Genomic DNA, 11542 nt, shown 5'->3' with positions numbered 1-11542 from the left:
TTTGTGGTGAAAGAAGGTTCTTCAGATTATAAAAAGGTAAGAAAGAGATGGTTCTTTAAAGATCCTTTGACTGAATGGTTCTTTGTGGAACCAAAAATGGTTCTTCTATGGCATCGCTATGGAACCTTTTGAAGCACCTTTATTTTTAAGAGTGTATACAAGGTTCACGAAAAGTGTTACCATGAAGCTTTTTGCCCATTTTTAACTTATTCAACTATTCCTAAAATGTTAACGTTTCAGTTGTATATAGTAAACCCAAAGCTGTCAACCCCATCACAGTGGAGACACCTGCAATAGTTAATAAACTATTTGTTTTTCAAATATTTGTAATGCTAGTCCTGTTACATTTTGAATGTTCCTGGTTGAAAATCAGATCCAAATTGCTCCATATTGTGTATAGTCAGTATTGTGCTTTGTAAACAAAAGATTCTGAAATATGAAGATTGTTACCTTCGTTAAACCGTGTGTAGAAAATATCACTCGCTAGAAAGACCACTATTTTAAAAAAAAATGATATTACTGCATTACAATGATGAAGAAAGACAACACAGACAAGTTCTATTACTCTACATGTTAAAGACTTTTTTATTTAAACAAAATTTAACAAAATTAATGCTTACATTTGTATAAAGTAATGGCGTGCTCATGCAAATTGGCTGATATTCCTATTAAAAAGACAGTTTTTACTAATATTTTACTTTTTGTTTACTTCATAAGGGTTTTAAGTATTATAAAGTACACAATCACAGTACATGAGTAATTTTGCCAAACACTCCAATGTTCCATGTACTTTACATACTGTCCATAACTTTCTGTTGCATTCAGTTCCATCCAGAAATTCACTAGGTTTTACAAAACAACATATATATACATATAAAACATGACAAGGTGTGACGATATATGTGACCTCAATGTATATCATCATGACATGACAAGAAACTCCTATGAAACAGTGAGCTTACAATGTTCTGACATGATAACAGATAATTCTATGTAACAATGTTCTGGTCTGATGAACCATATTATCCATAACTAGTGTTTTCTTTGAGTATAATGCATTACTTTCTAGTTCTGATACTACTTAAATGTTGTTCTTTAAATGTATAAAAAATAACAAATACAAATATATGTATATGTAATCAATAAATGTACAAATTATCACAGTTTCATGGCCAAAACCTTTACATTTTACATGGATATGGAAATCTCCTTTAACACTTTTTGGTGCAATACACACATTTGTCTTTGGAAGCATAACTTCAGATAGTGGTCTCCTGGTCTGGGTTTTCGCTGCATTTTACAGTAGCTGAAGATGTATTCCCATTGCCAGCAGAAACACCATTGTCATCCTGTTCTGGAGCTTTTAATTGGTTCTTTAGTGCAAGCTTCTTTTCGCGATGAGACAGTCTAATGTACACGACTCCCCACAATATGTACGATAAGGAATACAGGCCATAAATAAGACCCAAGAAAGCGTTTCTGCAGGACAAAAAAAGAAAGAAAGAATCTCTATATCTATGCAAGTTTTGTATGTAGTTTTGTAGACTTCATGACTACAAAATGTCAACATGGCAAGTAAAGTAAAGCTTTTCTAGAACAAAGGCTATTCCTAAAATGTTAACGTTTCAGTTGTATATAGTAAACCCAAAAGCTGTCAACCCCATCACAGTGGAGACACCTGCAATAGTTAATAAACTATTTGTTTTTCAAATATTTGTAATGCTAGTCCTGTTACATTTTGAATGTTCCGGGTTGAAAATCAGATCCAAATTGCTCCATATTGTGTATAGTCAGTATTGTGCTTTGTAAACAAAAGATTCTGAAATATGAACAATAAAGATTGTTACCTTCGTTAAACCGTGTAAAACGGCTCGTTCTAACACACCCCCACATATCTACATCACTATGTGGGAAGATGTGCATAATGCCGCCAAAATGTTCACGCAAAGAAAAAAGGCGTAACTTTAATTCTTGCTGTTGCCGCTGCTGCCATGTTGTGGAGTCGCTGTGTGTTTCATTGTGAAAGCGAAACTACTTTGTTTGGCCTTCCAAAAGAGGACACAACTAGAAATCAGTGAAATCAGTACTATTTACAACACTGTTCCACTGTTGTTTGGCCTTCCAAAAGAAGACACAACTAGAAATCAGTGAAATCAGTTGTATTAACAACACTGTTCCAGAACAGTTCAACCCAAATATTCAGATGTGTGCTGCGCATTTTATGGAGGATGAGGACTGTTTCCTGAACCAGTAGCCTACAATGCGTCTGTGGCACAAAGGCTGTTTCTATAAAGTTGGGCAGTTCCAACTTTGCAAGGACAGTCTGGCGCTTCTGACTTACAGCCTGTAAGTACGTTTTTTATATTTAAATAATTTGCCACTGATGATTCAAACGCGAGTTTTAAGCAGTGTAGGGTAGCTTGTTGTTTGTTGTTTCTCCGACCACAAATGCAGACATGATTTTATGTTTACGCAGTGCGATACGTAATGCAACACGTAAAAATACTGTATAAGTCATTATAATCAGTAATTATGTCGCCACTGGATGCAACAAATGCCTCATTTGTAATGGGTTTTATTGGTTTTGTCTCGTACTGCTGGGAGACGGCATCACAGTGTGGTAAGGGGCGTAACATTTCCGTCACACGCTTGAGGCATTCGGCCAATCACAACACACTGGATAACTGGCCAATCACAGCACACCTCGCTTTTTTAGAACAATGAGCTTTGTAAAAATCGACGCGTTTCAGAAAGGCGGTCGATAGAGGAGAAACAATAATGTACATTATATGGAAAATAATGTGTTTTTTTAACCTTAAACCGCATAAACACATTGCATTACACCAAATACACAAAATAATGTTCTTATTAGCAACGTCATATGACCCCTTTAAATAAGGCTTTTTTTTAAATATACTGTAGTAATTTATTGTGTATTGCTGTACTCCCAAAGCACTTTACAATCATGAGGGAGTCTCTCCTCAACCACCACCAGTGTTCGTATCACCAATTGTTGTAGTTGCAGAAAAGTTACATTTTGAGCTGATGGTGGTGCTAGTGGTCTTGAACAAGAGACCATCAAACGATTCTGAGGATTATTCTGGTCATTCATTAACAAAACAGTTTTGCAACAACAAAAACACTAAGGTATGATACAACTTTGGTGGTTTGCCCCATAAAAAGTTATGACGAAAGTCCATGTGGCAACATGCATGTAATCAGAGAAAGACTTCAGATAACCTTTGCCATCATGTACCTATCCTATATTTTTCTTCATACACTAAGAAATAAGATAGAGCAATTCACTAATTGTATTACAATTGCTAGCTGCAAACAGTTCACATACATGGCAAGTTAGAATGTGAATGTTTTCAGAAGGATCATGGATTATTGTTGTCACAGTAGCTTTTCATCAAATTAAATTTAAGGATATATCATTTTTCCATTGTTACAATACATAACTACTGTGGCTCTGTGGCTCATTTACACAAAGAACGGTAGCTATAAAGATAACTATAAAGATTAGCATTCACACCAGTGGACGATATCGTCCGTTTATTCTAAGTGCACGCTCGTCTCCCGCTTTAAATTCCCGAGCTTGTTACAGCAGGATTGATTCTGATTGGCTGTCAATGTTTTTATCGTTCATCAGCTGGAAAAAAAAAAGTTTTGACAGTGATTCCAATTATTCTCTGTGCCTTTGACGTTATAGTTGTGGTGTGGACTCTGCTATTATTTTATGTTGAAAATGACTTTTAGAACTATATCTTTATCGTTATCTTAATACTTATCGATCTTGGTGTGAACAGGCTTTTATACAGACATTACAGACATATCGGACCATCTAGCAAATGACATTTTTTTGTATCACTAATGGCATTATTTTGGAAAAGTGTGAATGAAAATGTTGAATTTCTGCAAGTGCCAGTGTAAGTTTACAAACCTGAAGGCACCAGAATCATAGATACGACACGCTCCTCTCCCTCCGCATTGTTTTGAACCCCATTTCAGACAGGCCCTGTCAATCAAGGCTCCGAAATAAACTGGAGGGGGAATGCCACCTAGAAAAGTTTCTCAGATCAACTAAAGATACCTTTTTTTCTGTTGTTTAATAATCTTGTGTTGAGAAAGAAAGAGATCTTCTTACCCAGAGTCCGAACAATCAAAGTGTAAATACCAAGAGCCAAAGACTTTAGTTCTGGATTTATGGATCTAAGAAAAGAGCAGTCATGAGGACATATATTAATTTTTAAACCCAATATTAAACCGGCTTCTCACATAACATACCATAAGACAGAATACAATTTTTAATAATGTCCCTGACCCTAACAGGGTGGAAGTATATATTAGTTGACTTCAGTCAGAATATACCACTGCATATACCAATAAAGAAACATATTATTGTGTCATGAGGATGAATAGGCACAAAGAATGACCAGCATACTGTATTACATAGGATTCCTTAAAGACATTTAAGTCTTTCAAAGGTGTCTTTTTTTGCACTTTTGGGGAGATTCATTACCTGAGCAGAATAATGTAACCTGGTGTGGCCCCACAAGCCGAGAGAAAGGCACCAATGACTGTCACCGCCATGTAGAACTTAAACATGTAGTCACAATCACTCTTGCGAGAGCACTGGCCCAGCACTGCTGACATGTTTGCATATGGGAAAGGCGAATCTCCAATACAGGTGCAGTTGTGGAATACCTTTGAAAAGAGTCAGATTGTGTCAACTACTACAACACCGGCAAATACATGAGAGTACAATACATATGAAATCTGGGGCTTTTTTAAACCTAGCAATAAACAAAGTTTTAGGATTTTGAACATTTCAATTAAGAAATTTAGGTTAAACAAATATGTAATACTGATTCTAGGTCAGTAATCAAATGTAAGCAAACCATTTTTTCACATCACTGTTTTTCTTTTTTCTTGTACAAAAGGTCAGATTTCATTGAAGCGCACAACATGCTCTTTGGAACACTCGCAAATCATGCTGGCATTACATGGATCATCAGGTTTACATAAACTGGTCCAAGGCAGCTCTGGAGCTGCTGTCAAAAGGGGCACATAGTAAATACCGAAACATATTGAAAATCAAATATATTTTCAGTACGAATTTCTACTCAAATTTTTATTCTGACAACATAATTTGTCTTTTTTTCTTTTCTTTTTTTTGGTGGACAAAAAACAAGCATCCCTGGTGGTCTCAGATTTTTGGACCCTATTTTAAGGATTTCACAATATAGAGTCTACATGTCTATAAATAATATAGAATAGAATAGAATAGGGGTTCTATTCCAGGAGTATTCTAGTACTACTAGTTCTAGCATTCTACATACATTGTAATTACTGTACATATATTGTGGGGTTCTCCCTAAAATAATAAAATAAAATAAAAAACATAAAAAATGTTCTTTTGAAAAAAAAAAATCTAAATATAATAATTTTTTTTCTGCCTATGAGCTGGCTTTTCTGTTGATGAAACAAATGCCATTAACCAGAAACATACAAAAATACAACTATTTCTAAGCCCATGGTCTATAATCCAAACAAATCTTGATGGCTAAAATCTGTTTTACAAGCAAACATATGTTGCATGACTGCAGATTCACATTGGTTTCTTATGTTTTGGCTACTCAAATGTGTCTCTGTTGAGGGCCTTTGAATATTACAATAACAAAATGAAAAACAAAATGCTATAAATGTATAGAGGTCTGTTGGCAAAACTGATTTAGCAGCAGGCATGTAGATGTCTGGAAAGATTAGCTTACCATATCCTTGCCATCACCAGTGAAGCTTTGGCAGCCAGCAAGGCAGGGGGAGGCATAGGTCAAGCCATTGCTGGCACATATGGGATCCCAGTGTTTGAGAGAGCAGGAGCAACCCATGTTACACAGAGAAATTAGTGTATTCTGCTGATAGGACACCTGTGGAACCCTGTTAGAAATACATTGAATGATTAAACCACTTAAAATTCAGTTTAATTACACTTATTGGCATTAAAAATGAATGTGGCCTCTGAGACCCAAACAGAACATAGTTAAAATATACAATTCCATTGAAAAATGCCAGAAAAAAAAATGATAAACAACACAATAAACTGTAATACAATTTTTTTTATTGTTTACCCTTGATATGACACTGTAAGTCCAGGCACTTGTGTGTTGTCACACTGCAGGAAATACTGAATAAGCAGTGTAGAGAAAGCCAGAAGAGATGTTCCAATGCAGATCTTGGTTGCTCCGAGAACATTCAGTTTGAACTTCTTCATTATAAACCCACCGGTGACAATTCCCAAAGCCACAGCTGGTAGATTCATAATGCCTGGAAAGACCAAAGATGATTACCTTTTTTATTTATTTATATAATTCATTTTATTAGATTAAGTTTTATATTTAGATATTTTAATTTATGTTTTTTAAGTCACAACATAACACATTTATTTTTTTAAATACACTTTAAAAAGATTTGAAACATTCCATGGAAACATTCCATAAATTCATAAATTGTATTGAACATGATTGTGCCTTCTGAACAGTAACAGGGTTGACAGAGCATAGTTTAATGCTGCGATACCCCTGGGGGCTTCGGTACAAAAGAGCAGTTTCCCTAAGAGAGGGAGATGGAGAGTACGTCATTTTAAAGATGTTGCTTTGTCTGTGTGTTTCTGGATGCAGTTGTTTCCTGACCTTCTCTGATGGTCAAGATCGCTGTCTTTCAGGTTTGGGCCCTATGCATGCTGAGACAATGTTTGTAGATTTCCAAAGGAAGAAGGGACAAGAGTCCTCACAAGATGACAACTCGGCTAAGCTTCCCCCTTCTGGGGTGGTTGCAAAATCAGAGTCTGACCATGAGTTGAAAGCCATGCTTTCCCAGGCAGCTGAGAACATCAGGCTTGAGCCTCCACCAAGCCTGCAGTGTTCTCTCACACTAAGCCAGGCAGATGGCGAAGCAGTCCTGATAGGGGCAATACAGAGATGGAGGGGATTGCTCTTTCCCAGGAGGTGGTGACAGCAACGCTCCTTGCCCCAGAGGAGACCTTTTGTTGCCTTTGTTGTACTCAACGCAGTCTGGCATTCAGCAACGTTACGCTTTCTTACTCCCAGCCCTGTCCTCCCTATTTCCAATAGGCCAATAGATCACACCTCAAGGAAGCACTGCTTCCTCACGTGTCTCTAGCCAGTCCCTCATGGGATCCAGGAAGCCAGGAAAGTGCTACACCACACACACCCCCTCTACTCTGGGATGTGTTGTCTCCCGAGTTGGGCCCCAGTGCTCCCCCTTGCTGTCGGTTGCATCGATTGTCCCTTTGTTGCCGCTCGTAAGGAGTCTGGGAGTCTAGCGACACAATAGAGCCTGACCCACACAAGCTCCATTTCAGGATGTTCAGAGGCGCATTTACACATACATACTGCCCCAAGATTGGTTTGCAGTGTCCGGCATGAAGTATGCATACTTCTTGATCTTGCTTCAATACAGACCTTTCTTCAGTTTGCTTTTGAGGGTCATGCGTACAGAGTCTTCAAATAGTACAAAGTCCTCCCCTTCGCATTGTCCCTTTCTTTCCGCATCTTCACCAAAGTAGCTGAGGGTGCCCTTGCCCCATTAAGGGCAGTGAGCATTCATATGCTCAACTATATTGACAATTGGCTCATTCTACCTCACTCTTGAGATCTGTTGTGCTCTTTGAGTCAACTGGAAGAAGAGCAAGCTCTCCCCAATACAGAGCATCCCTTTTCTCAGTATGGAGTTGGACTCTGTCAACATGATGGCGTGTCTCATGAACAAGCATGCCCAGTCAGTGCTGAACTCTCGGATGGGACACGGAAGACTTAAGTGGACTGTCACAGGCCATGATAGCTATTATCACTTATGCCAAAGCTCTCTCTACTTGGCCAGCTTATGTCCTGAAGTGGAATCTGTACCCTGAGTGGTGTTCTTCTTGCTGAGAAGACCCAATCAGTGTTGTTCCACTCCACCTTGAAAATGTATGTTGCTGCTATCACAGCACATCACAATGCAGTGGACGGCAGGTCTGTAGGAATGACCTGATCATCAGGTTCCTGAGAGTACAAAAAGGTTAAATCCTCCTAGGCTGTGCCTTGCCCTCTCTTAGGATCTCATTTGGGGATCTCCCTTCTGGACTGCAAAGAGCTCCCTTTGAGCTGCTAAAGTCAGTTGAGCTTAAAATCCAGCACTCCTTACCGTGATCACCTCACGTTATCTTCAGGCCCCAGCCTGGAGTTCCCACTACTCCTTTCCAGGAACTTGCACGTGCTACCTTTGGAGGAGGCAGACCCAACCCTTGCGTTGCTGTGTCCTGTTCACACTCTGTGCATTTGCATAGACCACATGTAGAACTTTAGAAGCTCTGAGCAGCTTTTTGTCAGCTTTGGGGGTCAGCAAAAGGAAAAGGCTGTCTCCAAACAGAGGTTGACCTGCTGGCTAGTGGATGCCATCACTTTGGCGTACCAGACACAAGGCGAGCCGTGCCCCCTAGGAGTGAGGGCTAACTCCATGGTGCTTTTCATAGGGACCCTATACTGTACCTCAGTATGTCGATGTAATGTCAAATATTTTTTTACGCATGTAACCCTCATTCCCTATAGGAGGAAACAGAGAAGATACAAAGCCGCTCTCAAACAGGGTTCTGCCACAACCCTGAACTACACCGCTGAATGGCCAGGGCACAGCTTCTACTCCTCAGCACTAACCTGAATGGTTTATACAATATTTAATTTCTGTAATAGGGATATAAATGAATTCTATTATATGTAAAAATGCTATATTTGCTAATATACAGTAGTAATGGATTTTTATATACATGAATAAGAGGGACACAACTGGCACTTATTTTGTAGAATGACATCGCTATGTGTCTTTAAATAGACTGAAAATGTATATAAAACAGACAAAAATAAATGCAATACATGTAAACCTACCTATCAAAAATATGGCCCTCGATGCTGACTGGCCATAAATTTGCTCCATAAATTTTGGCTTAAATGTTATCATTCCTATAAAACCACTGATTTGCACAAATGCAGTGCATACAAGGAGCAGGTAAATCGTGTTGCTGAAGAGTATTTTCAGTGATGGCAGAAAATCTAGAAAATATCAAGAAGAAGATTTTACGCAAGTTCATGGGTCATGTGTGCTCAATATCTCGACCAAATGTTATGAATGAAAAATTTTATATTTGATGAAATGCACACCTTTAGCCAGAGCTGCCATGGAAACTGGAGCTGGTTTGTCGGGAATGAAACGGTCCTGCTCGCCCTCATTTGATTCTTTCTCAGTTTCAGTCTCACCCTGCTTAGGAAGAGACTTGGGAAGGAACCAAAATGGAATTCCAGCCAGTAACATCACTCCACCAGTTAACAAAAAGCCCAGCCACCAGGCACCAACCCAACGTGAGTCTTTGTGGTTGATGGTAATGGTATCTAAAAAAAAAAACAGACATGCACATTCTGTTAATTAATCAGCCAAAATAATTTATAATTTGAAATCCCAACAAACAGTATGACCGAAGACCCCTTATGTCAAAGGGTAACTGGGTCAGCCAGTTATATAGAGGACTAGTTATCATAAAGTCATGTCATTCATTAACAATGATGATCTACACTAACTTCAGGTAATTATGTGTTACTGCAGAGTTATGATCTCAAATCTTATTTGGCAACCAGAGTGATTTTTTCTTTTTTCAAAAGTTTAACTTTTGAACCTACTTAGAAGAAGTGAATTGAACTGAGCCAATCGATTAGACCAAAAGACAAACATCCACTTTTCACATAATTCACATGCAACAAGTAACTATGACATGGTAAAACTGAAGGTACAAATGCTACTGTGTATGCATCAAACATGTTTAGAAAGGTTGCTGGGAATGTTTTCTAGAAATTTACAAAATATAATAATTTTGTGTTTTATATATTTTCTTCCCATATTTTCTAACCATGAGCCTAGGGATAATCATATGTAAGATCAGTGTAGAGCGAAGAGCGATTATCAGTTTAACAAAAATAGGTTTGCAATCTTCACTGGTTAAACAGGTGAATACCTAAGTTCACTGCTCCTATGTCTACGTAGAGCTTGGCACAGAAAGATCCTAACATGAATCCAAACATGGGCCCCATTATTCCCACAGTCTGTATGAGAGCTGAGAAAAAAAAATCAATAAAAGAAAACAATCAATACAAAAATGCGTATTCACAATGACATCAACTTAATAAGAGAAAGAGTAGGAGAGGTGAGGTCAAGAACATGCCCAAATCATATTTCACTCCAAAATAATAATAAATAAAAAAAACAGAAATTACATTTTGCGTAATATTTTTCACATTTTTTTTTTTTTGCATGACATTATATTCATGACAATTAAGCCCCGCCTCCCCCCTGCACACATCCTAATTCTCAATTTCTTATTAACAATGTAATTATTAAAAATGTAAATAAATGTAATGACACTTTCGTAACGTTCAAAATACATCAACTTTAAATGTAATATTGAATGACACACTACTGTTAAAATTATAATCAAGTACTTTACACATGCTTAAGTATGTTAAAAGAGTGCACTTTAAAGCACACTTTAAGTATTTTAAAAAGTGTACTTCGGTGTGTTAAGGAACAGTTATGAAAGTGCACTCTTTAAGTAAATAAAAGTGGCTCTTTATTTTTTTAATATAATAGTATCTGCAAATACATATAATAATGATCAGTAAGTAGAATAAACAATCAAAATAAAATTGAAAAAGTGAAACTGGTGCGTTTTGACATCTAATGGGGTTGAAGTGTAACTAGCAGGACGTTAATAGGCTTGAATGTATGCCAGAATTGGTAATATAATGATTAAAACTGATAATCAATCATACCCATATAAACAGCAGTGTTTTCCTCCCTTGAAAAATCATCCAGATAAGACAACCCAAGAGGCATGACGGGTGTCTCTCCTACCCCACGAAGCATGTTCCCGAGAAACACATAGAGCCACAAGGAGGAACTGGCTGCTTTCTCACATTCTACAAAAACAAAAGCACCACAAATGAACAACTGCACACATGACTGTGTAACACACTACAATATCACCATCTCAGGGACAGAACAAAGTCTACTTTTGTAAATTTCAAGTGTATCAATTACATAAAAAGCAATCAAACCCAATATATTAAGCTTCCCAAAGTTCAAAGTTCAGAAAGGAGAAGCTAGATAAGCAAACTGGAGTCACAGATCAATGGTGCAGGGGATTGTGGGTAGCACAATCATATTACAAGCCAAACATGACAAATAATTCCACAACTCAACTTTTTCAACTTATGTTTTCTTGTTATTTCTTATGAATGTGCATGGCAGTATTATAGTAAATCTTACAATAAAATTTATATATCTGGGTTATCACCCAAAAATGAGAAGCGTAAATAGAAAAATGTTATTCTGAAAATTTTTTAAGAATATATATGAGGTGAAATATCTCCCAAACATTCACCCATTATCTAATATTTCTGTTATTAGATTTTATATATATGTATATATATATATA

The 11542-nt window shown here is 37.4% G+C and overlaps 1 protein-coding gene across 2 annotated transcripts in view; it reads right to left on the bottom strand.

Moving 5' to 3' along the window:
- Positions 1 to 1125: 1125 nt before the first annotated feature.
- The window catches only part of LOC107597003 (solute carrier organic anion transporter family member 1C1-like), a 14696-nt gene continuing 4279 nt past the window's right edge, over positions 1126 to 11542 (bottom strand). The window contains exons 5-14 of one of the 2 annotated variants that reach the window (XM_016287887.1): positions 10878 to 11024; positions 10064 to 10162; positions 9219 to 9446; positions 8946 to 9110; positions 6132 to 6327; positions 5775 to 5940; positions 4523 to 4707; positions 4148 to 4212; positions 3944 to 4061; positions 1126 to 1479 (exon numbers count right to left, since the gene is read on the bottom strand). In XM_016287887.1, coding sequence (XP_016143373.1) covers positions 1260 to 1479; positions 3944 to 4061; positions 4148 to 4212; positions 4523 to 4707; positions 5775 to 5940; positions 6132 to 6327; positions 8946 to 9110; positions 9219 to 9446; positions 10064 to 10162; positions 10878 to 11024 — 1589 coding nt within the window. In that variant the 3' untranslated portion in view covers positions 1126 to 1259. The remainder of the gene's footprint in view (positions 1480 to 3943; positions 4062 to 4147; positions 4213 to 4522; positions 4708 to 5774; positions 5941 to 6131; positions 6328 to 8945; positions 9111 to 9218; positions 9447 to 10063; positions 10163 to 10877; positions 11025 to 11542) is intronic. The other variant, XM_016287886.1, reaches the window with a different exon arrangement.

The sequence above is a fragment of the Sinocyclocheilus grahami genome, unplaced genomic scaffold, assembly GCF_001515645.1.
Source record: "Sinocyclocheilus grahami isolate Dianchi unplaced genomic scaffold, SAMN03320097.WGS_v1.1 scaffold226.1, whole genome shotgun sequence".
Lineage (NCBI taxonomy): Eukaryota > Metazoa > Chordata > Actinopteri > Cypriniformes > Cyprinidae > Sinocyclocheilus > Sinocyclocheilus grahami.
Note: the sequence above shows the minus strand (reverse complement) of the source record. Positions and strands in the feature narration are given on the sequence as shown.